The sequence below is a fragment of the Chroicocephalus ridibundus genome, chromosome 4, assembly GCF_963924245.1.
Source record: "Chroicocephalus ridibundus chromosome 4, bChrRid1.1, whole genome shotgun sequence".
NCBI classification, from domain to species: domain Eukaryota; kingdom Metazoa; phylum Chordata; class Aves; order Charadriiformes; family Laridae; genus Chroicocephalus; species Chroicocephalus ridibundus.
The window spans coordinates 55,870,797-55,898,585 of NC_086287.1; the positions used below are offsets into that span (position 1 = coordinate 55,870,797).

General features: G+C 43.7%; 1 protein-coding gene across 5 annotated transcripts in view; it reads right to left on the bottom strand.

Annotated features, from left to right (window-relative positions):
* SYNE3 (spectrin repeat containing nuclear envelope family member 3) overlaps window positions 1-27,303 on the bottom strand; it is a 69,427-nt gene extending 42,124 nt beyond the window's left edge. For 3 of the 5 annotated variants that reach the window (XM_063332723.1, XM_063332722.1, XM_063332726.1), the window contains exons 1-2: window positions 26,674-27,303; window positions 2,859-3,016 (exon numbers count right to left, since the gene is read on the bottom strand). In XM_063332723.1, the coding sequence (XP_063188793.1) occupies window positions 2,859-3,002 (144 nt within the window). In that variant the 5' untranslated portion in view covers window positions 3,003-3,016; window positions 26,674-27,303. Of the gene's footprint in view, window positions 1-2,858; window positions 3,017-13,963; window positions 14,093-25,034; window positions 25,155-26,673 lie in introns of those variants that run through there. The other 2 variants (XM_063332724.1, XM_063332725.1) reach the window with 2 other exon arrangements.
* Window positions 27,304-27,789: the final 486 nt, after the last annotated feature.

Consider the following 27,789-nt stretch of genomic DNA (forward strand, 5'->3'; position numbering starts at 1 on the left):
AAGCATAATTGTTGCCATTTAAACTTTGTTTTTACCCAGAAATCATGAAGTGCCTGCTGCAAAGCTTCTCCTGAATAGAAAATATGAACTTCTCTTCAGATTTGTTTATTGTTAAACATCCTAAAGGACTGAATTGCATTGAAAACCATGTAGCAATTGAAAAATATTTCAAGTTAGCTACAAAACCCACATCATCTTCTATCAAATATCAGTGGCTGCGTTTCAATTGTGGTTATAAAGTTACAGTACTGTGTTGACGCATGCCAGTTGTTCTCCCCGACTTGCCAAAGCGCGGAGAAGCAATCTCCACAGGGTACACTGCAACATCTCAGTTTTAAGCTCTACTATAAGAAATCATGAAAGATATTAAAAAGGCTTTCTATTGCAAATAAAAGTTGGCTCAGAATACAAGCCAAGAGAAATTACCTGGTGGAATTTCTGCCTGCTACCAACTTTTGCTTTGACTATAAACTGCTAAGCTATGAACTGGTGAAAACGTGTATTGTGCACCAACTGGAATGCCAGTGACTGAAAGTTAAGCCATACAATTTTAAGGAGATTCTCTTCCTCCACGCAGGGATGAAAACCAGCACAACTTCTGTAAAATGTAACAGATTAATTATGTCCTGATTTGCATGTCAGCTTTCAGCATTACTTTATCCATATTTCTGACACCATCAGTTTTCTTGCTGTTCTACAAACTCCTAGCAAACTGCTCTCAAGTTTGAAGAAAAAGGCTTCTGAGAGGTTCAAAATCAGCTTTTGGAAAGATTAGGCCCATGGGATTTGTTCAAAAAAATCACGCCAGTTATTGCAAAGGCGAGACCAAATCACAGGCCTTTGGATTTCCAGTCTCATGTTCTGAGAAAAGACTGCTCTTTTGGCATGTACACAGCATATCTGCATGTGACGTCCAAACAGGCATTTGGACAAACTATCTACTCTGAAAAGTGTGATTAAAAGAATCCATGAAAGCAGGGGAAAGGGTAGGGCAGAGAAAGAAAATAGAAATCCATAGCTATCACCCGACAGGAAAAATTTAAGAGAAAAGTTGTATTCTAAGCCTGACATTTTTCCAGCAAGTGAAAGCAAACAACACCTGGAGAGAAAGCAGTGGCTGTACAGGCACTTTTTTCTTTTTCAAATCCATTTTTTAAATGATTGCTATCTTTGGCTGGCATTTTCATTAACAAATTAACAGAAAATAAACCACAGGAAGGAAGCATGAAAAAAAAAAAAAAGGCAAGCCAGATGTAAAAAAGGAACTGAAAAACGATGACTGGATTTGAAAACAGCCAATAGGTGATGCAGTGAGCACATCACAAGAAGACGTGAGCTGGACAGGGAAGCCAGGCCCAGAAAGGAGGCAGGATGAGGGAGCAGGAGGTGGATAAGGTACATACAGGAAGAGAGAACAGACAATTGTTATTCTTTAGAATGATGACTTTCCAAAGTCTGAATTAAAAAAATCTTCTAACATGATTTTTTGCATGTTATAGACTCTTCCAAAGCCCACAGAAGTCAACAGGCTTCAGTTCAGGCCATATTAAATCACCGCAAACCTCTAACCCTTACATCTTGTTAGCTCTGCCATGAACGCACACCCTTTGCCAAACTACCACTCTCCCTACTCAAGCTCCTGTGTTTCTCACTTTTTTTTTTTTTTGAGACTGTACATATCATAGTTTCCCAGACAAAAGGAAAGAGCGAAAATAATTTAAAGGCAAAAATAAATCTATAGACCAAGAGGAAATACTTCAGATTTTCATGACTGACATGCAAGTCTGGCCACCATCCATCGCTCCACGAACAGTCTCTATATTATGCCAGAGGCAAGATCCATCCTGCAGTGAGCCACAGTTAAGGAAAAAGGCTGAAGATATTGCTGTGCCATCATGTATACTACCTCGTCCTCCATGTAAGCGTGCAATATTTTTTTGGAGTTGTTAGACTTCAGAAAAGGCAGTTCAAACATGAGTAGACACACAAAATGAAAGACTTTTGGGTAAATAATGATGGGAAAGGTTTGGCCAATTAATTTAAAGAACAGACTAGTTGGAATTAAAGGTAATACAAGTATAAAAATAGTTTCAATGTTAATCATAGAAATATCACCGCTCCTTCTAATCAGGAATGGTAGAGATGGGACAAACAGGAGTGTTTCATTCTCTGATATTTCAAGAACATGATAACATCTAATGAAACTGAAGTTAATGAATGTGAAATCACAGTAAGAAAGCAGGCACAATCTGCAATGGGATCTCTGTGAGAAGAGTTACACAAGAGATTAAGTAAGACCAGAAAAAAAATGAAAACATTTACCTTTTCATTAGACAGATTATAAAGGAGAGCTGTAAACCGTTTTATCATCAAGGTTTATGGAAAAGGACAAGGGGATTACCCTAGGACAGCCCATTACTAGGACACTGCAATCTTTCTCTATCAGGAATAGAACACTAACATGATCTGATTCTCTTGTACTGTACGCTGGACTTCTGCACATCACTATCTGGTACTTGCAAGCAGCGACTCAATTGTTTCAGGTTTGAGCATGCTCATAAGAGAGTATAAACATTTCAACCTGCCAAACCTGCTGCTAGTCTTCCAAATCAATCTGAAAAACTTGGAAGCCTGGGATATCAAATTGCTATCCTCTTTTTCTACGTCTGTAAACATACCACAGATGGAAAAATTAGAAAAAATACTGATAGCAATCCATCCACACAGGACAAATATTCCAGCAAGAAGGGGCAGCTGACACATTCCTAATGGAAAACTCCAGAGCTCACAGCAATAACTGCTGTAACAATGGCTGCAGTGACAGACACCTCTGAACCGCTACATCACTCCTCCCTTACCTCAGTCTCTCTCAGTCTGGCTTCTAGGGCAGATCGAGGTCCGTTGGTGTTGTCATTGATCCTCAGTCTCTCTTGGATGGCCTTCATCCAAGCTTCTGCATTCTCCACGCTACTGTCAAATTCATCCTGTAGCTTCTGAGTCATTGCATTCCAAGAAGCTGAAAGGATAAGAAATGGGAAAGTAAGTAGGTTTTGGTTAAGACCTGAACAGGAATGCATTCAAGGCAAACTAAGGGAACAATGGAGAAAAGCTAATGATGTTGTGGCTTTCCTTTTTAGTGATAATACCAAAAAATGTAGCAGTATCACAATTCAGTTGAGCAGAGAGAGCACATTCACGCTGCATCTTTCCCCAGATGAAAATATACCAGGAAACAAAAAGAAGGTGGGGAACTGTGGGAGGCTCCATTACAGTAAAGAGATTTAATTCAAAGCTTTCAAATGAGATTAATCTGGTGTTTGTGGTGTATTCCAGATTGACTACAGCAATCACAAACACGTTCTGTCTCTTCCCAGAGCCTAGTCAGTACAAAACTCTCCCTGTGCCTTTCCAGGCTCACGTACTGAGTATCTGACACCAGACTAGCAGAGCACTTCAGCATGTGCTTAACTTAGAGGTACAGAAACCGTTTAGAGCTTGTGAGATCAGATGCTTAGGCCCTCAGTTAACTTGCAGTGAGTTCTGCACATGCAGTGAGACTGGAATCCACAGAGAATGGGAACTGGCCAGCAACAGCCAAGACAAACCACTCACAAGCCATCACATGGGAATATCAACACTGATGGATTTCTTCTTTTGCCACCTCTTCTATTACATACCAGGCTCCAAGCTTTCCATTTTCCCCTTCCCTCTCTCTTGTTGCCCCTTCCCAATCAGCAGGAGGGTATGATGGTTGGTTGCTCTGTTGATTTGCTCTTGTGTCTCCTCTGTTTAGATGTAAGCTCTCTGCTGCCCAGATGGCCTCCTTTGTGCCCGTACAATAGAGAACAGCCATCCTACGCCCACCCTTAGGCACTGCTTACTAAAACTTGACTAATAAGGATGAATCATAACAAAGCCCCCTGTAGGTCAGCTCCACTGCAGTGAGCAGCCATTGACATTAAATGGTTTTGGATCACATCCTACAACTACTGCCGGCCAAGCTGTCAGCGTCTCCTGTAAATTAAAATACTTTTCCTCTTTGTTACTCATCACTGAAATATTTTTGCAGCACAAAGTTTGAGGCTTAATTACTGGACCCAAGTTTGTTGCACAGAATTCAGTTCCACGGCAGCCCCCTCAGTTTCCATGGGACGATTCATGTGGAAGAAAGTACTCAGTGTGAGAGGCAGAGCATGGCTCTTGGCGAAGCTGGACCAGTGCTGTTTTGTAAGCACTTTACTCTCAGCAGCTTAGTCTTTACAAGGGAGAGCCATCCTTCTCCTGCCCACTGGCAGAAAGCTTCCCACCATCCTGCTGATGTTCCTGTTCGTGAGGTAAATGGATTCATGCAATGTTAGATGTCCTCCCTTGCAGCTCCCAGTGCGTTTTCTCCCACATCAGACCAGACAAACAAGACATTGATGTTCACAACACTGATGTCTGGCAACAGAAACAGTCTAAATTGTTGCTTTCCAGCCTTCAGCAGGTTTTATGCTCAACAGGTCCCAGCACAGAGCGAGAGCTGCAGCTACAGAGCAGCTACTGCACTACCCACAGGGATTACTGGAGCAGAGGACGGGTCAGACCTCCAAGTGCAGACAAGCAAAGCTGCATTTGCATGGAAGAGGGAATTCCTCCCTAAGTGAGAGATGTCAGACGGGGCAGGATCCAGAGTTAGAGGGCACTTTTAAAAAGTGTGACCTCACCTTGGAAAGATTAAAGAATAAACCAGGATGTACCGGATTTAGCAAGGGTGGTGCAGCACGGGGCAGCTACTCCCTCTCTCAAATATAAAAAATATGACAGAATATATAATTAAAGCTAAAATCATTGACCAACATCACAAGCATCCTAAGGATAAAGCCAGCTAAAGGAGTAACATTATTCTCAGTGGATTGCTAGACAGCTGTGTCCTTTTCCAATTACGACTGGTCCAGAACTGACATTTCTGAACTATAATAACCCAGCCCTCAGAAAACAGCACTCATGTCGGCAGCTGACTGATCAACGCATTTTCACATTAACATTTCTCATTATATCTGGCAGCTGCAGAGGGACTGTCTCCTAGAACTTTCCTTGTTACATACATACATTTCTACGCAAATAGTTTCTGAATGCACAAGTATAAACTGTAGTGATTCCAATTACACTATTGTGAAACAAAAACTCACGGTACATTTGCTGGATAAACTCTGATGGGAAGTGGCATTCACTCCCTAGGAGAGGTTTCTGTTCTGGCACATCCATATCATATTTAAAATTTACTTGAGAACTCCAGTCATGGAGTAGCCAATACAGAACATTACGTGATCCTAGTCCTATTTCTCACAAAAAGTAGAGGGCAATCAAACATGGTTAACAAGCAGTGGAAAACCTACTGTCATCTAACATGAAGGAAACCTCACTCACACTCTGCCCTCACGCTGCTCTCCTCTAAGCACAAGGACTTTCTGTCCAAAACACACAGATACACAGACCTCCATGCCACATACAGGTGTTCCAACTAAGCAACTAACACAGGAAGCCATGAAAAAATGTTATTTCAATATTAAGATCACCAGTTTGCAAGGGAAGAGAAAGACTTTGCTACTCCAACTGCCTGCATAACATCATTGACTGACTTTGACCAAGTAATTCCTATACCTAGCACCATAAAGATGATGAAGTTTAGCACAAATAGAATAGTTTGGGTTGGAAGGGACATTTAAAGGTCATCTAATCCAACACCCCTGCAATAAGCAGGGACACCTTCAACCAGATCAGGTTCCAGGGATGGGGCATCTCCTACCCCTCTGGGCAACCTGGGCCAGTGTCTCACCACGCTCAGTGTAAAAAATTTCATCCTTATTTCTAGTTCAAATCTTTAGTTTAAAACCATTACGCTTTGTCCTATCGCAACAGGCCCTGCTAAAAAGTCTGCAAGGAAAAAGTGTGTTTTCTGACCTATTGTCTGCTTGGGAGGAAGAACAGCCGTTGACTATCTGAAATTTGGCAAGATCTGTAATTTCTTTGCAAACACTCCTAAAGCTGGGATAAATGATCACTGGATAAGTGTAAATGAATCAACGGTATTTACCCCATTTCTGCTGCATCACTGGAACTAAATGATTGTGCAATACTTCTGGACATGAAACACAGGGCTCTGATCAGTACAAGAAATACCAAAGAGACACAGTAGCTCCTGAAACAGACCTGAGCTGCTCAGCTGTGCAAATCCAGCATTCACAGACCAACCTCCAGCAGACAATCAGGGCCACCTGTACTGTGGTGTGACAGCCCTCCGTCCCAGGCCACAGACTCAGTCACCAGGACCTACTGTGCCAGGGAAAACCTCCACTTAATCACAGGTGTGATCCTCTGAGCAATTTGTGCAGAATTATTTTTATCATAGTCATTTTCAAATGCATGTAGCTGTTCAAAACAGCTTTTCATGCTTTTCGTGTCTTTCAATTTTAATCTCACTTGAATTGGTGTATTAATTCATACCGTGGAAGGCGTATTTATACTGCAGAAAGCATTTAGCATCTCTATACATATGTTACAAAATGAGGGTAATAACTATGCAGAAGAATTTCTGGCATAGAAAATGAGATGCTGAGTATAACCAAGTTTTATTTGTCCGAATGCAATAACATAGTAGAGGTAAGGAAGGAGCATATTTCAGGGTGCTGTGCATAAATGACCCAAGACAGCTCCTGCAGCATGTCCAAAGGTTATAAAAAGCATGTTTCAGGAACAGGAAAATGTAAGACACAGATTAGCTCCAGAATCGTTTAGCTGAACCTCTCCCACAATAGTAGCCTTCCTACCTTCTCTGAATCACCATCCACAGCCTCAAAAACACTGGTTGGCAGTATCTGGGCAGGCACATGTGTTTCAGTACCACAGAGGACATGATGCCACAGCCCTTGCCCAGTTGCTCTGCCAGACCCAGGGCTTGTACTGGGCTGCCTGCGGCTGGGTTACCATGTGTGGGAAATCTGCACCTTTGTAAGAGGGGAAGATGAACTCCTGCGGCAACACACACCTGTCTCAAGTCAGCATCACTCCTTTCCCCCTCACTCATCCCAGCACAAAACCATTTAGTGAGGAGGGAAGCCAGAGGACTGTGACCCAAACTCCCTGAGGGAAGGGGCAGCTGACAGGGCGCTGGGGGCACGCACACTGTCCCCCTAGCTTGCCCATGGGCTGAATACCCCAACGTAAACTAATGAGATCCAAAGCAACAGCAAGCTGGGTTTTGCTTATAAAATCTGCTCAGCTCCTCAGCTGTGCCCTGTTTGTGTCGGGGTGGGCTGCAGAGAAGAGATACAGAGACAGCCTTGCATCAGCTGTGGTCTTGGAGCCGTCTTGCTGTGAAAGAGCAGATAAATTAATTAGCTAACTGCTCTGCATTATAGCTCTTGGAGCCATTACACAGTAGCAGTGCTGTGAGGGACGTGGAGATGCCTGGGTCTCCACAGCAGACCCTGACACGGTGAAAGGCACAGGTCACCTCCATGTGATCCACCCAGCACTCCTGGGGCCAAATTTCTCTGAGCACTTCTTCCTTAAGTACAGCTACTTCAGCAGTCTTTCTAGTGCAACTAATAACTCCCCTTAGACCATTGCAAGATTGACTTATTAAATATTTGTAATGCACTACCAAGAACTTTTAAAGTTATTTTGCAAGTGCAGTGTCTTTTTGTTAGGATTATCCTATTGTTTTGCAATGTTTCCTAATGTACTATTTCCTCTCTGCCAAGTTATCCTGCCTTTTTTTTGTTTTGTTTTAAGAAAAAATACCTTCTTAAAATGTTTCTCACAACCACTCCCATTTTACACATTCTTTTAAACACTACATTTATAGAACACAGGCTTTTAAATGGTTTCAATATGTCTTGGATTCCCATATTCATATACTACTTGACTAGTTTCCAGAACCCAGTTCTTACAAAAATAAAAGTACAAAAATGCTCCAGGAAATTCATATCATTCATCATTTGGGAGCCCATTTTCCAATTATTGAAATACTTCAAACTTTTCATAACCCTTTCCATTTGGTTCTGGGATTGAATGTGCAAAAAAAAAGATTTTAAAAAAAAAACCACTGGACTGTGTCAAATTTTATACAAATGCATGAGTGTGGAAGCAATTTTGGTTCTGGGAATTGTATCTGGGATAATTTAATAACTTTTCAGCTTCCCTGGATATTGCAAAGAGAGCTTTGAGAAGGAGCAGAGCTGGGAGCTCTGACCCGTCTGCTTCAGACTGCAGCAGAGGGTCGGTCGTTGGCACAGATCATAGAGTGGATAAAGCTGAATATTCTTGCTCTACTCCAGGAGGAGCACTTGTGAATCACGTTACTAGTAGCTGATGCTTTATAAGCTGAGGGACTGAGAGCCTCCAGGGAAGCCACACACACGTAGAGCGGAGTTAAACTGCCCGAGTAGGTGCAGAAGCCCTCAAGGTTTCAAATGAAAGGTGTAGTTGTTTCCAGCATAATCTTTTAGAGGCTCAAAATGTTAATCCTATCACTTTGGCCATCTTCCAACACAGCCTCTTCCTGTGTTATTTGCAGTCAATGTTTATGACAGTCAGAGATTGTTTGCCCTAATTAATGAGCTAGAGAATAAATATTTTTTTTTAATAAACACATCCATATCCTAGTTACAAGCATCCCCTTCAACCAAGGAATGCTAACATCATGGGTACATATAGCACTCATGCATATCATAATCATTTTTTTTCCCCTTACAGAACAAACAATTCATAGGAAGCCTATGACTAATGCAAGACATTCTGCCAGAACATGATCACACATGACAATTTTCTATCTATTTGATACAAAAAAAGTGAGAAGTAGAGATGTGTTCTGCACAGGCTAACTCTCAACATTTGTTTAAAGATTAACTTCAGACTTTAGCATGAGCCAGTGCAAATGCGATGTTTTTGCTTTCTAAGACTGCTGTGAAAAATATATAATTCCCAGGTCTAAAAAGCCATTTCCTTAAAAAAGGGATTTAAATTTTAAAATAGTTCTTTATCTGAATGGAAACTTCATATGCAAGTAAGGCAGAGTTGGGTTATCTTCCCTTTTAATATCAGGAATGACAATCAGTAGATCTGACCGCAGCATTTTTATTTTTTATATTTCAATCTTCAACTCATTTGGAAGTAGAAAGTATAGGTGAGGACTCTTAATTACAGCTCTCTCCCCACTCCATACATTCCACACACACACACTTCCACATTTCCAGGTCACTGTAGGAGACAGACTTGTCTACCATGATTCAATTAGATAAGCAAAGTGCACGTTTTAGTACTGGTCTAGAATTCCTTTTAACCACCATGCAGACAGAGTATCTATATTAGATATCTGTCTGGTTTAGATTTTGCTCTTCTGTCCCCACCTTACTGAGGTATTAAACAACCTTTAGAGCATTTATTCACTCAGCTCCGCCCCCCCCAGGAAGTAAAGCTATCTCTATCCTCTTTCTAGGTAACACCTCAGGTTCAAAGGCACTTTGTTTCTTGCCTCTAGGCATTAATGAAATACTTGAAAGGACAAGAACAAAATTGGTAATTCAGTTAATAAACACTGCAGAGTGATTTTCAAGCTCTTCTAATACATACCCCTTTTCAAGTGTCTCTACAGAGATGCAGATCTCTGTTTAGTGACTTTAAACTTAATGACAGGAGGCTTCCCTTTCCTAGTTATCATTCACAGACTCTTTAGTCTGGGAAATCACAGGTTAAACACCTCTGCTGTACAACTTCAGCAGAGATTCTTCACATCCAGGGAATCTGCTTCAGAAATTGCCCCTGAAAGGTACCTGCGGGCTTACCAGCAATCTACACCTCGTGAACTTGTCCCAGCTGCTAAAGTAGGCTGGGTTTCAGCTTTGCTTAGCTCCCTGAGAGTTCTACCATCAATCAGCCAACGAGAAAGCACTGCAAGCCAACAGTATTAGTCTCACAGTCTCTAGAGGCCAGAATTTATGTATTTAATTATCTCCAGCTTGTCCTCCACAGACTGTACGATCCCTCAGCACTGGGTGCTGGTCACAGCGCTGATATACTGGCTAATAAACCTCTGTGGTATCTGCCTCTTGGCTAGAGATCAGTGAACAATTCAGAGTGAATAATATATCTGATAAATCAATCCTCTTTTGCTGGTCATATATTGTGTACGGACAATCTCATTTTCTCAAAGGTGTGGTTATTCCTAACTATTTGCCAAATATATTCTGCAAATGACTTTTGCTCTGTAGACTATTCCCAAGAAATTCTTCCTTGTGATTCTTAATAACCTGGCTGCGCTGCTTAATTTTGGTTTTGGCATCACAACCCTAGTAAGAAATTGTCCGTCTTCCCCGGCTGGCTGGCACAGCGGCTCTTCTCGTTTGTGCGCAGTTTGTCCCACGGTAACTCCCGAGGGGGCCATTTTCATCATCAGGACCCCAACGTGCTAAGCCGCGTACGTAGAGAGTGCTTTCACAGCATTCTGCGCTGAGCACAAGTGCCTTACAGTTAAAAGGATAATACCTCTGTCCCAAAGAGATTACAGACAACATGTCAGAAAGGGTTCAGCAATGAAAGCAAATCGTCAGCGTGTACTTGGGGAGACAGAGCGGTGGACAGAAGAAAGGGTGGTTAGAGACCACAGCTGCATTTCCAGTGCTCCGTGCAAGCTGTGGTGGTTCCACCACCCACGTCCTCCGCCCATCCCCTGAAGCCAGAGATATTCAGAAAGAGATCCTCCAGCCCTGCTACAGCACGTGGCCTTAGCACAGGGTCTGCAAACATGCTGGGACTCAGAAGTGTCGCTCACACCCGGAGAGAGGATTCATTGCACTGAACCTCAGGCTCTCGGTGCGAGAGAGGGGCATTTCCAAGCAAGGATCCACGCCAGAGGTGGGACAGCTTGCCTTTTACAAGAATCCCATGTCCTGAAGGGGCCTACAATTGTAACACGGGTGCTCAGGGCTACGAGATGCCAATCTGTCTCCAAGTCTGCAACCCTTCCTCTTCCACATCCTTTCCTCTTCCGTATCACTGTTTCCACATTTGGATCTAGGGGGGTTTTGCTCATACAATTTTTTCCCCTGATAAAACCAGTGTTAAAATCGGTCAAATGCTTCCGAGTGAGTAATTGTATGCAACATGGGAGCACAGGCACACAGCTTTTAAACTAACTAAACTAATAAACCTTTTAAGTCAAGTATTTTCTAGAAATATTTGTTAGAAATAAAGTCATTTGCAAGTATGTAACAAGTGTACTCTAAGGGCACAGTATCTTTCGTCCCCTTTAGAAGAACAGCTGAAGGACTAACCCCCCAAAACATAAGCTTTCCCAGATACATCTTTCAAAACATTATCACTAGGATGATACTAATAAGATTTTTATATGGTGAAAGCAAGACTCATTGGAATTGATAAAAAAAGTAGTTAGCAAGTAGGAAAATACTAATTTGAAGTTGTTGGTTAAAATAAGAGTTATTTTCATGGGGTGAAACACATGATTATGGGAAAAAATAGCATATTTTTATTTGTACGGAACGGAAATATCTGTTTATATAAATAAAGAGAAAAGCGACCACTGCAAGAGCTAAACACTTGAAATGCTGTCAAAAACACACAGCAGGGTAAGTAAAGCTAGACCTAAACATCCAGCACTCTGGACATAATTTTAAGTAATATTTGCATTAAGCTGATAATGCCAGGCTTTATATCGCAAAACGGCACTGGTTTGTGTTCAGACAAATTGTGGGCAAACAAGGCCTGCCCGTGTCCCAACAAAATACACTACTGGAACTGCCAGCAACCTCATCCACAAGCTGAGAAACAAAGTAGACCACTGCAAAGTGGTGGATATAAATTAATTCTGAGTGGCTGAGAACATTTCTGGAACTGAATAAAACAGGCTGCTTTCTCGTGACTCATTTTTGCCTGAACTATTGCAGTTTCCACGTCTTCGTCACCCTCCCACTGTGCGTGCTCGCCAGGCGTTGTGGGCTGGAGAGCAAGATCGCATCCCTGCTTTCAGTTGCCGAGACCCCTCCCAGCAGCCGCTGCAGCACCAGCAACGCTTTCGGTTCTCTAAAGAGACCGGCATGGCCACAACCCCAGTGCTCCCATAGCCCAGGATTTCACAACAGGGATGAAGAATGCCTCCGAGATGAAGCAGCACTGCCTTCTTAGTAGTCTTTTCAGCCTGACTGAGGACTGAAGTCCTACGATTTATAAAGCTGAAGGGGATTTGAACCTCCTCCTCCTGAGACTGATAAAAACTAAAACAAGAGTAAAGTGGCAGCAGGGCCCAACAGTAAGCCACGTTTGTCAGCAGTCCACCCCCAGTGGGGACGACTAGTGAGTTATTTAAAGCTGTGATCACAGAGAATTACCGTGCTGAGCAGAGAGAGTAAAGCCGATGCTTATTCTTCTCACTCTTACATCATCCACTTTTAATTACCTTTTAGAAATGGAATACTATAAAAAAGCCAAAGCTCGCTCTTTCCTGTGAGCACCTAAAAAGATCAGGCAGTTCAGCTCTATTTAGAGCCCAATGAGACCTCAGGGCCTATTTCTTCTCACCAATTTTGAAAATCCCACCCTAAATATTATGGGATATATCGCAGGGTTGCTGGGTGCCAGAGAGCTAACACAGAGATACATTTAGAGCAACAGGGGTTTATATCAGCTGAGGATTTGCACACACACACTGGCATATTTGACAAATATCTCCTGACAGATGTCTTAGCAGTAATGATTCTCAAAGACCTGAAAGAAGGAAAAGGTGTAGAGACATAGATTCTTATAACCCAAGTAATATATCATTCTTCTACAAGGAGTAATATACATCATGGCACAAACTTAACTTTGATCTAAAAGAAAGAATAATCTTTGCTCTGTAGTCTCCAAAGCCATCTTTTAAAGATACCATGAACACTTGTTATATTTTAAAGGCATTTCATGTAACTGGAATTTTTCCTTGTTATTTCCCCTTTGAATTCGTAGGTCAGGGCTCAGCAGGCACCTTGCTAAAGGTTGATTCCGAAAACAGGAGAAGCAGGTTATCACCTTCCTAAAGGAAAATGCATCCAACTCCGTGACAGGGGACCACTGCTAAACCACGGCACAACGGAGCCTCCAACGACCGCGTTTGGGCTCAATGAGCATGACACAAGCAGCAATGTTTTTACAACCTATAACCCCTACTTAAAAAAAAACCACCCACAACTGAATTTCTTTAATCTCTTTTTAACTTGCTGTATACACCCAGGTCATGTTTCAACAGCTGTATATGGCACCTTAAACCCACACTATTTAACAAACTTCAGGGAAGAGATCTCAGCAGTCCCAATTTGGTTAACATTTTGGGGCTGTAAAAGCTGATATCATGTCTTGAGTGCCAGCAACACTCCCAACAGACACTCTCCCTGTTAACTCCACTGGCTGCCCCTTATCTCTAACCCTTGTGGTGAGCACCATGGTAGGGATATTTTCACTTCTTTTTTCCTGCCTTACATGAAGGAGTTCCTCATCCTGACCCACTGCTCACAAAACAGTTCATCAGGCTTTATTTTGTTGCACAGGGCCCTCGCCCCCACATCCTCCCACCCCCCTGCAGCACAGGCACCAAGCAGGAGGCAAGGCGAGGGCTTTCTCCAGAGACAAGCACGCGAATGGGCCGGTCTGTGCATGTCACCAGCAACCAGCCGGGTGCTGCCGTAGCCTTCGGTCATTGCCCTCCCCGAGCAGGGCACTAATTTCTATTTCTTTTTCATTATAATTCAAATCCTTGAAATTTCAAGGAACTTAATATCTTTGATGCTTCTATCTCTTTGGCAAATTTAATGGAAAGCAGGAAATGAGTTCAAAAAGTTATTAGAAGCCAAAAGATACAAACACACTGACTGCATGGTCATGACCACCTCACTTCATTATGAAATAAAAGTAACAAACCTTGCAAAAACCTTACCAAAATCCTGGGAATTCTGGAAAAAAAGAGCAGGTAAAAGTCTACAGCGATTTCACCAAAGTCCCCTGATGGGTTTCCAGCACGGCAAGTGCAGTTTAGCCCGGCCTCTGCTGGGCGTAAGGACAGCGGTTCAGCAGGGCTGGCAGCACGAGCAAGTCTGGCGCGAAGAGAAACCAGCGGCTTCCTCCTTACACATGTGCGAGGCAGCACAGGATTTCCTCTCTGCCTCCTACGGCATGGTAGGAGTGAAAAAGGGGATGACAATCTACAGACATATCAGCCCAGAAAAATAAAAAAAATAATTAAAAAAAAAAAAAAGAGATAAAACCAGCACAGCATGCTGTTGAAAGGTAGGTAAGATTTAAATAGCAATAATCCCCAGAAACTATCTAGTTCAGGTCATCAACTAACAAGCTGGTTAATTCCTGTAAGGATTAATGCTTGAAATTATAATGCCTGACAGATGTTTGCTGAACAGGAATTAGTCCAGAATACGCAGCATGAAAACCAGTAAGTAGAACTGCAGACGGGTACATGTCAGAGCCAAGATTTTTAGAAATCATTAGCTCGACCTCTAACATTATAATTTTCCTTTCTATCCACCTTATCTTCTATTTCTTTTTTACTCTCAGCTCTCTAGCAGGAGATCCGCTTCACAGACTGACACGCTAATCTGGATTCTGCTCTCAGCTACAACTATGCAATGCAAAAAAAGAGGTTAGTCGATAATTTTGGGCAATACCACTGCTGCACAATTTGGCTGAATGGAATACACTTTGTAGGCGTTAGCTGTCTCTCATGATGGAGCACACGATGAATTCTCCATTCCCGATTCCCTCAAACTATTGGAAAATATAAAGCAGCATTCTCCCTCAATTAATTATGATTCTGCTGGGTATGTCTGCTCTTAGATGTTCAATGAAACCCACTGGTGTGATCTATCCACCCACTGCCATTTGCATCATCCTAATGGTGTAAATCTAGTTAATATGCTCCAGGACCAAACCAGATCCCACTTACACTCAGGCTAGTGTAAATCTAAAGCAAGTCCATATGGCCAACAATCTTTCTAGTTTTACAATTGCTGTGTATCACAATTTGTACTATGCTGAGCAGCATTTCTAGGCTTACAATAAAAGTAAGGAGGAAAGGTGGAAATATTAGTGAAAAGAAAACATGGGGGAAAAAGTTTGTTCAAATTCTACTTCCAAATATGAAGTTACAGATACAAACAGCGATAAAACTATGAACCTCTCCACCCATTTCAGAATCAGGCAGCAAGTGAACAGCATGGGGAAGAACTGATGAGAAGAACAAAGATGGGATGAAACTCTAGGGAAGAACAGGAGTGGAATGGTAACTGTCGATCAAGCTAACCCTGTGAAGTTGCTAATACAGACGATTAACTGAAGACCAGTAGCCTTAACTAGGCTATGGCCCCCATGTGCAATGGTGACCCCAGTGCAGCCAACTGAACACAGAATTTTGCCACCAATGGTGAAAAACACAAAGGACAGCGGGGGAGGAATGTCTCAGGAGTTAGCAATGCTGTCAGTACCTCTAGAGAGGGAACTGATATACCAGCTATTTTCCAACTGTCTTGTTAGCCTTTTGCAAACACGAATAATCCTTAGAAACGATAAGAACATCTCAAAACACATCAGCCTGCAGCCTAGACTATATGATGCCTGGGGAAATGCAAACTGAAAAGTGGTCCATCTATCTGAAAGTCAAATCAGGGTTGTTTTAGGATTGTGTTGCTGTTTGAACGGCGGAGTTTAAAAGGCCTATAAATACACTTTCCCCCTGTTCCCTCTCTCCTGTGGTAAATCCCATAGTCACTGTAAATTTGCCATAATCCTGTCTAAAAAAGAAGAAAAAAAAAAAAAAAAAGACTGAAACTGGTAGAACTGAGGAAGCAGAGTATATATGGCTACATGAGCTATACACAGCAGCTTCTAAAACACAGCAAGAAGCGGTCCCTTTGGATGACTAGCCTAGAAAGCAAAGGAGCCCAGCAGCTACCCTGGTGAGTACAGCCAGCCACAACCTGGAGGCAGCAATGAAAGGATCAAACTAACAATAAGAAATGCAGCATTCCACATAAAACTTTCTGTGAGTTAGTATCACAACATATTTTAAATATATAAATCCTAGATTACCACTTGAGCATAATTCCCTTTAGACCAAAATTGATTTTACATTTTTCCATATTTTAAAAGGAAACTGCAGTTTCAGCAAAATATTCCAAACGTTCCCACAACATCTGACCTGCCATTGCCTTCCTTCCCATACAAAAAAGACTACTTTCAGTTTCAGCGAGGGATGGAACAATGTTTTTCCCACTCTTCAGCCCAACTATAATTTCTGTTGTGGTAGTGGAAAACATTTGAATGGCCTCTTCTTTAGCCTGACATTTCTATGTTTAAATACGGATTAAATTACATCTGTAAGAAAAACAGTTGGATGATCTTAGATTACCTGACAGTCTGTAGGCACAGCAAAGGGAACATATTTCTGCAAACCCGGTGCAGCCAATGGAGTTAAATGACTATATTGCCCCACCGATTAACCTACTGTACTTAAGTGATACTCTGGACAGACTGGTCTTGTTGCTCACTAATCGTCTGCCTCTTTGAATGATGTACCAGACCACTAATGGTTTAAGAGACAGAAGCTGTCACCCTAGTAGGGTTATAAATTATAAAGCATGGTCTGAGCTCTGACAAAGAGCTACGAAACCCCTCAGGTAGGAAACAAGAGAGGCAGTATAAAAAAAATTTTCTTTCAAGACGACCATTACGACTGTGTTATATATTCCTACTACTCTGCAGAAGCTCAGGTCCTAGCTGGGAACCAGCACTCCACCATGCTGCAGGGCAGCACATGTAGAACAGCAGTGGCATCCCCAATTCATCACGGTTACTACTGAGGCAGAAGAGGCAGAATATGGATACAGACAGAGGGGACACAAATAGGAGGAGGGAGGCGGTATTAGCCAGCATGAAAAACCACAGGCAGAGCAGCAGCTGTCTAACCACAGTCAAACTTCCACAGACATTGCAGCAAAAGAGTTTTAAGGAGGAATCTGAGAGATGGTCATGATGTGGATTTGGGAAGAATTACATGTAAGGTCAAGACTGGGAGAAAAAGGATGAAAGTGCTCAGGTGGAAGTCTACTAAGCATTAGCAGAGGTTGGTATCATAGGCTGGCCATAGGTGGAAGCTGCTTTCTCAGTAGCAAATGAAATGCAGCTTGGGGATGTATGGGAATCAACATTTCCATTTTCTGGGAAAGATCGTATTTCTAACCATACTTTAATTCTGAATTAGAATAACATTGGTATGAAGGGACTGTCCACGCAATTGCTATTCCCCAAAGAATCTGGTTTGGAATTGCTGTGAAAGGACTTTTCAGAAAAGGAACACCCACACCAAGCATTCAAGTTGTCCTAAGTACTGGGCTTGGAGGTACTGGCGGGGGTGGCACAGACTTGGCACAGTCAAGTTCTGGGTCTCTCTTTCTGGTACAATTTCACTCTGTGTAAATAATGAATCATTATGCAGAACCTAATCATTAGGCACAGCCTAATGATTCAGATGTCCCACCTGCCAGCTGAGCATCTGAAAGATCAGGCTGAGGTAGTCATTATGGTCTGTCCCATTCAACAAGAAAAAAGGTATTTCGGCTTTACCAGTTAGCATTAAGAAAAAACAAAACCAAGGCAACCCAACCCACATGCAAAACCAAACCCTGAAAAATGTCAGCTCTGGTTTGAGCAAGACTAAAAGAACCAAGATGTGGGTTAGGTGCTGGTATACTTGCTTAACTGAAAAAAACATCTGTTTGCAAATCACCAAACTAAGGTGTAACCTGCTAGTAACAATAACCTAAAAGCACTTCACAAATACCAGAGTGATTGACACATGACACGGGAAGGGCACACTATAGAAAACAATTACACGTGCCGCACTGAAGCAGCCTGTTAACATCCAGGTAAATTCCTCAGCACTGACTAACTACAACTATTAAACACTAGCAGGGCTTTAAAAAAAAAAAAAAAAAAAAAAGGGTGTGACATTTAAAGTGTTGGGATTAAATGTGTTCATATAATTACTTACAAAAATGCTTTTTATAAACACCTTCAGCTCTTTCGTCAGACAGCAAATGCTTCTTTGCTCTGCAGACCAGAATGACAGTACCAGCCCTCCTCCATGATTAGAGGAGAGATGGGGAGGGACTCTTCATGAGACTGTAGTGATAGGATGAGGGGTGATGGTTTTAAACTGTAAGAAGGGAGATTTAGATTAGATACCAGGAAGAAATTCTTTACTGTGAGGGTGGTGAGGCACTGGCCCAGGTTGCCCAGGGAAGCTGTGGATGCCCCATCCCTGGAAGTGTTCAAGGCCAGGCTGGATGGGGCTTTGAGCAGCCTGGTCTAGAGGGAGGTGTCCCTGCCCAGGGCAGGGGGGCTGGAACAAGATGATCTTTAAAATCCCTTCCAACACAAACCATTCTATGATTATGTATTCTCACAACCATTTGCTGGGCAAGCAAACAGCTGAGGGGAGAAATAAACTAATGCTGAAGGCAAGAATATCTTTAGTGTTGCTGGTAGAGCCTAGGTAACTGCCATCAGGTGGTTATGGTGTACAAGCATCATGACAAGGGATGCCTCCAAGGGAGTGTCTGAAGAAGGGATATTTTGCAAATGAACAAAAGATGCTCCTACCTGTCTTCTATGGCACTGGAGAAGGTACATGGTGTTGCAGGCAAAACAGGGATGTGGGCAGCGAGGTCTAGGCTGATGGGCAGTGATGAAAGCCATACTGTGGACAGCTAGAGGCGGCACGGCTGTGGTTGCCTCACACAGTCTAGGTGCCGGCAGCTGCCAGGGACGCGCTCCTGCTCCCTTCACCTCCTTGCAGTAACTCCCTCTCACTGCTTTAGCATCATTCTCTCTCTTCCTTCTTCTTTGTCTCCCTAATTATTAATTTATTCATTCTACACTTATCCATGAGCTTCTCTCAGGGCAGGGAACAATCATTTTGGTTATCTCTGTGATGGGGCCATTTTTCTAGACAAGGACCTTTAGTTGCAGACCAAGAGCTTGGTGCCAATGGCACTGCCTTCCAACTGAAGTGCTTCAGAGGAGAAGCAGTCATACCTGGGGTTCGATTTGAGAAAAATCTGGGTAAAGAAATTAATTCTACACTGAAAGTGTTTTAAAAAACCTAAGTAGTAACTAGGGAAAAAGGACATGAGGAGAGGGGTAAAAGTTCTACAAGACAGGAATTTGAAGCTTGCATATTAAAACGAACACAAAACCAAACCAAACAGAGAAGCCTGAATTTTTTCCTTTCTTTTAGATTGAAGACATTTTCTGTAGATTGATATCTCACACCAGCAGCATGCACACACTGACAGGAACTACTAATGGAGTCATCAGGTCTATAATCCGCGAATAAAAGGGAAAATCACAGGCTTTGGTGAAGCCAAGGGCAATACTGTCACAGAGCCAAGATTTCTACCCTGACTCCTGTGGACTTAAAAGACAAGGTAAGAAGAAAATTTTTCCTTGGGTGCTCTCTTTATCTGGAGATCTAAATTAATCCGAGCGCTTCTCTGGTGTTTACTGAGCTAGCATTATTAGCTGTATACTTTACACAAAGCCTGGGCTTAACCCGCTGCAGCTATAGACCATTTCTGCTGACTTACATAAGAAACATCACCTATATTTGTCAACCACTGTCATCTGCCATTCATATAACCACTACCATGTTCCCATGGAGGCTCAAGAGCACTCATGCATAGAGACTTCTGCATTAAGAAAAATCAGTCATATAAATTAAAGGAAATGCACAGCCTGGGGAAGAACTGACAGCTCCAAAGATTGTTTTTTATTTACTCACAGAATCTTTAAGGCAGAGGCATATTTCCTCACATGACCATGACTTTCCACCTAACTAACAGGCAGTGGGTATGCCAGTGCCTCTATACTTTCCACCTTTGGATTTGCGGAACTTCTTCAGGCTGTACTGACAACGGGGTACACAGCCTGGATAAAGACCAGCTGTTACATCTCTTAAACTACTCCTCAATCAGAGGCTACACGTGTTTTTCTGTGAGGATTGCCTCATTATAATGGCAGGAAAACAAAAGACAAGCATGCAATGCTTTAAATTACATATCACTTCTATGAAAGGTGGAGAGAAAACAGCCAAAATTAACCCTACAATTTTTTCGCAGCCCTGTCTTTTTATTGCTGTTGTATCAGTCCAGTGGAGTGAGTGGGTGAGACAATGTGAGATAATCTTGTAGGGTAAAAGCTCCAATCTTGCTGGGTTTTAAATAAACCCAAGTATCCAGATCCACTACGGGTGGTTTACTGTCTCACATGTGATACCCTCCAACCTAGTACCTACAACACAGTTGCCACACACATTGAATGTACCCGATGAGATGAGATGTTCGTGTCCCCTTGTCGCAGACGCTGATGCTCTCAGCAGCACCTATCTTTCAAACGTAGCCTCCAACAGATGTTGCCACACTCAACAACACACAAAGTACCTGACATCACGGGTCCCATTTTAAACCTCTGATTGTATATACTCCTTCAATATCTCAGAGAAAACCTATGGTGGAGAACATAGCTCTTCTGAATCAGTCCAACACATGAAGAGAAGAAGGATGACCATGTGCTCAAGAATATGCGCTGTATGTTGTTTGGGAATCATGGATTAAGGCCTTGACGACTATGCTGTTTACTCAGCAGAAACTACGCAAACAGTGTCAGAATTCATGAGAACTCTGGTTGTATGCGCCAGCCTGGATCAAAACAATATTTATGGGTACACTGATTCTTGAAAATCCAGTATTTTCAAGGAGCCTTGAAGAACATGTCTCACTCCATCAAAGATAACAACTTCCCGAATATTCTGTTACTTGGTCCCACAAGGCACAATACTGAAAGGAGGTTACAAGGTGCTATTACTCTCCAACAATGAAGAACATGCCTAAGGAGAGGAAGCCTGCAAATTGGGCCAGCAGTCGGAATTCTGTCACTGTTTGTGACTCTGCCAATGAATTCCTGCATCAACTGGGCAAACACCACAGTAACACATGCCTCAATTTGCTCAGCTATCCCATAGATACAGTAATATCCACCTGCCTCAAAGGAACCCAAAGGTTTTTGTGGATCTGACTGCTGTTCTACTAAAGCCAATGAGGTTTTTATACTATCCTGCTGTACTTAGCCTTGGTGCAGCATCCCCTTGAGTAATGCGTGCAGTTCCGGGGCCCACAATTTAAAACGGGTGTCAACGTACTCAAATGCATCCAGAGGAGGGCAACAAAGCTGGTGGAAGCGCTTCAAGGCATGTCCTATGAGCAGCTGAGGACTTTGGGCTAGTTTGGAGTAAAGGAGGCTGAGGGGCGACCTCATTGCTCTCTGCACCTTCTGGAGGAGGGGACGGGGAGAGGGAGGTGAGCTCTTCTCCCTGGGATCCAGCGATAGGACACATGGGAGTCATTCAAAGCTGCACCAGGGGAGGTTCAGACTGGACATGAGGAAGCATTTCTTTACTGAGAGGGTGGTGAAACCCTGGAGCAGGCTCCCTAGAGGGGTGGCCAATGCCCCAAGCCTGTCAGTGTACAAGAGGCATTTGCACAATGCCCTTAAGAACATGCTTTAACATTTGGTCAGCCCTGACGTAGTCAGGCAGTTGGACTAGATGATCACTGTACATCCCATCCAACTGAAATATTCTATTCAATTATTATCATCATCATAATTGCAAGGGGAGCAGCATGAAGCCCTATGTAGAGTGTTCCTAGGATTCCCTGGTGACAGGCACTATGTCTACTAAGTATAACAGTAAGTCCCCTGGCACACGCTAACCCACATGGGCCTCATTCATCTTGTGCACCCTGTCACATTTCTGAAAAGGCTTTCCGCATGGCACAACTGTAACAACACTTATTTCACCTTTTAATACCACTAAAGAAACACTAATCAAGAACAAAACAAGCAAGCCACAGCTTGATATCTGAATAACAAGCAAATTACAATCTCATGGATCTCCTTGGTTCTTGCTCTCTCCTTCAATTTCTTCTGGTATTTTGTGCATCTGTTCATATTGCCACTTAATACTCAACCTATTGCAGTCAAAGCAGAAATTCCCCTGAAATCTCTTGATATGAAGTCCTTCATATCAAGCCCATGTCTTCTGTTTAAGTGTAACATAGAAATGATGCTTGTACCAACAGAGACGTGAAAAGTCAGTTCCGCCAAAGGGAAACAAATGAGTCCACATCATCTTTAAAATCCACGCATTTTTCCTTGGAATACAGTTAAGCTGTGTGCACAGACAGAGCTATCAAAGATTGCTTATTAACCTGACAGGTGGCGTCAATGAGAATGCCCTTCCCTGTCAGATCCACCACCTTCATCTCAATGTTGAGCTGGGGCCACTTCAGATAGCTGAAGTTAATTACCCCAGGGTTTACAACTCCCTGAGTCATTTTTTTGTAAAAAAGGCAGTACCACCTCGTGATTCAATTTATTTGCAATACAGGGACATACCATTATAAGCAACAGTTCATGCTACTTTGAAGGGGTGAATCCAACAGCCATGTCTAACAGACAGCATGTTTACTGCTTGCCCTGCATTTAAAAAGACTCTGTTTCTTTAAAACTCTGACTGCCATGCCCTAAATTGTCAAACACTAGAGAACAAACATGAAAAGTAAATTTTCCAACAAAAGAACAAAATTGTATTTAAGGTGATGCTGACAATACTGCAGCTAGTCATGGAAGAGTTGTTATAAGAAAATTCTACCTTCCTAAATGTATATGCCAATATCAGCTACAGGCAACGGAATTATATTTCAGACAAGAACTTTAGGAAAATTCAAGGATGTGCAGTTTGGGGCCTATCACTAAGAAATATTAGGCTGAGTTCTGACATTTAGACCCTGAGTTTTAAACACTTTTCAGTTTTTTCTTGCGTTATTTCAGAGTACTTTTATTTAATCAATATTAATTACAGGCACAAATCCTACCATTCAGTTGTTTGCAGAGCAGAACCACATGATCACAAAAGACTCAGAACACCTGGCTTGCATTTTTAAATTTCACAGAATTGCAGTCAAATGAAGCCTGAGAAAGCTGAGACATTACTGACCATCAGTAAGCGCTACCTAAAGAGGTATTTTCCTTGAAGAATAGAAGTATTCCACTGCCTATGCTCCAAAGACAGCAGGGAGGTCTTTAGCCAGACTCGAAAGAGATACTTAAGAACCCGATACTCATTCCTGTTGATCTCAGGTGCCTGAATACCTTTGTTTTCATATAACTGTGCCAAGTAAAAAACTTCTTTGCCAGTCACACCCTCTGTTAACATCCCTGGAGCTCAAGAATTTTTCCTGCACCGTGTGGCTTTTGCCTTTCACGTGCCTGAATTGCCAGGATTCACGCTTATCCTACAATCCTTAAGTGGACACATGCAATGCAGTTGTGAAGGGACACTTTCTAAGGATATCATTGCACCTGTATATATGGTAGAACAAGTTTGGCAGGACAGGTCATAGCTGTGCCATGAAACCCCATCTACAGTTGACAAGGACTAACAGTTAAAAAAAAACCAAACCAAAAAAACAATATCTTGTCATGGCTACAAATGATCCGGGATTTGTCCTACTAACCGCATCAAGGAATACATTATTCTGAGTCAGGATGAGTGATCATCACTTTTGCTTGGTTTCAAGGGAATTATGCCTATGTGATGACATTCAATAAGTCTTGAAACTGTTGGCCAATTTTGTCAAAATATAATAGATCTAAAGGCAGTAGCTGAGATCATAGCCCTTCTGTACTCGATGTACTTGCGCAAATGCGTGCCTGGCAGAACAAAGACAGGAGCTGTGCCCTGGAGATGCAGAGACATAAAAACAAAGCGCTTTGTGACCAGCACAACTCAGGAAATCAGATGTCCTACAAAACTGTGTTCCTTGGTTTATTAAATGTTTACACTGAACTATACTAAGATTTTCTGTTTCCATGTCCAAAATGTGATGTATTAAATCAGAGTTATTTATCTTCTTTGAAGTTTTGAGGGAGATGCCAGTTCAGGGGCATTCACCCAGAAAATCCTCCTTTTCTCTTTACAACTGCATTTACACCAAATATCTTATTGCCAAATGGAGACAGTCACATAATGTATCACTCAGTCACTAACCTAAAAACTGGAGAAAACTGGCAAGTGTCTGACTCTAGACTTGTTTTTTCCTGTTGGCCTGTTTCTATGAAATTTGCAAGAACTTAAATACCTTGGAGCTGTCCCCTCCTTGTGTCACAATTGGTTGAAACTGGGAAATGGCAATAAAATATTTTTTAAGGGACAAATACCAAGATGCATGTGTGTACATATATTACGTGATGGCATAAACCTTGTTTCCAGCAGAAGCTAATGCCAAAAGATGAAGGCTAGTTTACTTTTTGAAGCTGTGATACAGGCGCTAGGTTTAGAGCATCCCCCCCAGCCAGTGTCATTGCTCTTCAAAGTCCTGTGGATGCAGCCACAACCTGAGGCTGAGCATTCCACAAGTGTACACAGAGCTTTTCAGGATGATTTGGGAGCCACAGATAACTGGAGAGGCACAGAAAAATGGCTTACACAAGAGGAAAGGCTAGACACTCATTTCAACAAGGTCAGTGCACGAAGGCCACACAGAGGACAGACACACCAGGAACAGAGTTGGAAGCACGGTAAAAGTCTTGACCAGGACGGGAAGGAAAGGAGGAGCAGTGAAATACATGGCTGAAGAAAAGAACTAGAACTATTAGAAGAAGGAATACAAGAAGAGAGGCAAGTACCACAGTACCACACTCTGAATGGTAGCTAATTCTGCCTTCATTGGGAATTTGAGAGGACTCTGGATCTGATGATTCACGAAGAACATGAAAACAGCACTGGGTGTAGGGGAAAACTGTTTTTATAAAGTCCATCAGCTTTGTCAGACTCCACTTCCTGACAGCTAGTTTGTAGGGAACAATGCCCCATGACTCACCAAAAGATGTTTGCTTCTCGTTGAAATAAAAGTCGCCACGGGACTGATTGCAGCAAGTTACATTTCCTTGAGATCCAACTGGCTCATACTTGGCACCCACAAAGACTGTGCCAAGTTGATGTGCATTTCAACAACCCACAGATTTGAGACACTTTTAGAAAAAGAAGGAAAACATTTGACGGCAACCAATCAGCTTGTAAAGTTTTGTTGCATTTTTTAAATTCCTTCCCCAGAAAACAACCACTGCGTATAAAGATTTTCAAAGGGCACACAGCACGCCAAGGGCTTAAAAGTAGCAGCAAGGAGCTGGTAAGAGCAGCATAGTGACACTGTGTTTCATTAATGATTTAAGATAGCCAGGCTTAGATTTGAGGCAAAGGAGAAGGCAGGCATCCTGCTCTGATGAACTTGCAAAAAACCCCAGTGTCTTGCAACCATCATTTTCACAATTAATCATCATATACATCTGTAACTCCTGCAGATTTCAGTGTGTTAACCTATTTGAGTAGAGCTATTTTCTAGGAATAAAGTTTTCCGGGACAAAGACCTAAATTAATATACATCAAACCAATAAGGATTTGGGAATGACAGAGATGGCAGAAACAAGAGTACAAGAAACTGAAGCATTACTACACATTGGGGTGGGGGTGTTTACAAACGGAAGTTGTACGGAATCTAAAAATGAGGGCAGCAGCTTTTATCATAGAAAAACTGGGAAACCTAAGTGTTTAAGAAGAAAAAGGGAGACAATACCAGACCTGCTTAAGGGGAATCAGAGGTGAGCTAGGATGTATTTGAAGGGGAGAGAGGCTGGGGAAGGAGAATAGAAACAAGGAGCTCGCAAACTGCAGCAGTATCCTGGCAGCGGGGACCGAGATGAAGGAATTTGACAGCAACGCTGAGCAACCGGCTTTGGCAAGAGACTGACACCTGGGAAGGAAAAGTTTCAGAATGCAAGTGGAACACTTCCACCAGGCCGGTACCCATTCACAGATGTGCTTTTTTACAAAAAAAAAAAAGTTAAAGAAAAGGTTTTACCCATTTAGCTTGTATTATTTAGGGAGGTATGCTGCAGTTACTGGGGCCAGGTTATTTTATATATATTAGTAGCAGAGAGGGAGCTCTCACACCGCCCAGGGAGCTACCTTGGTGAGGGGGAGCCCTTCTGTTTGGCGGCTCCATCTCCCCGTCGCGACCGTTACACCGGGCGGCGGCGGACGGCCCCGGGACGGCCAGCTTGGGGTACGGCGGCGGGCCCGGAGCCGGGGGCGGCCGCCCCGCTCTCTCGGCGGCGTTTCAGCCCGCCTCGCCGATCCCGGAGACGGAGCGGAACGGGCCCGGGCCGCGGGCCGGGGGGGCGGAGAGGGGGGAACACAGCGCCGGGCAACTAGGAGGCGGGTCTGGGCAACGGGCACCGGGCGGGCTGTCAGTGAGGCGACCCAGCCGAGCCTCCCCTGCGCCGCCCTCCCTCCCTCGCCGGCGGGACGGGACGGGACGGGACGGGACGGGACAGCACAGGAGGAACAGGACGCCGCAGTCCCGGGACGCCGCCGCCGCCTCACCGTTATTCCCCCCCCCCCTCAGCTCCCACCGGCAACAGGCCCCCAGACCCCCTCCCGCGGGCCGGCGCCCCACTCACCGCCGCGGCACCCGCCGCTGCTTCCCCCGCGGGCAGCCCAAGGGGGCCGCGGTGCCTCTTCGCAACCCCCCCCAACGCTGCGGCCGCTCACTCGCTCGTTGGGACGCTCCTCCACCCTCGGTGGGGCCGCCCGGCACCGGCCCCGTCACCTCAGGGGCTGCGCCGAGGGCCCGCCCTCGCCGCCGCGGCCCGGCCCGGCGGGCGGCGTTATGTAACCCGGGCCGCGGCCGGCGCCGCCGTCCCGCCCTGAGGGGAATCGCCGTGAGGGAGCGGAGCCGCCGTGAGGGGAGAGACCCCTCCGAGGGCCGCGGCGGCGGGGCAGGAGCCCTGCCAAGGCCGCATCCCCGCCCGAGGGCAGTATCCAGGCTGGCCCTGCTGCCGGGGCGGCTCGGCCCGGCGCGCTGCAGGCTGTCCTTGCGCGGTGGCAGGCTGCCGCCACAGGCACCAGGTGAGCACCGGCACTCTGCTATTTTTAGCAGGGTAAAACGCACTAGAAGAGGAAAAGTTGACTTTCTCACAGTATCGTGTTCTTGGGGGACTCGAGACTCACCAAAGGAGGTGTGTGGCGAGCCACGGAGCATCTTTATAGGTGCCGGTAGCCCCAGCAATCCATGCCAACACGTGGGCAAGTTTCTTCACGTTTCTTTGGAAAGCCCAGAAAGGAAGAAGGTGGCCTGCGTTTCAGCAGTTATACGTGAATGAATCAACCCCAGTTAGTACAAACAGGAATTCATTTGGACACATGGAGTGTTGTAGCTGACACCTGGGGAAAAAAAAACTGCAACAACCAAGAACTTCAGAAACAAAACCTTGTTTCCACTGTAGTCTGATTCAGGCAACTCTCTCCCCTGTAACCAAGCAAAAGGTTTGCAGCGTATGCTCAGGTTATTCTGGAAAAATGAGTTAGAATCAAGAGTAGCGAGAGAAGCCAGAGAGTCGTCAACATCTTTTGCTCCATCTGCAGCATCAGAAAGTTATAATCACATGAAAAGCCAGTACGTCGAGCCACAGGGAGGGAAGGAGGAAAGAATGAACAGCTTCTTCATATTTGAACAATAATATGATGTAAACAAACTGAATGAGCATGTGAAGAAGTCTTTAGCAGAGGTTATATTG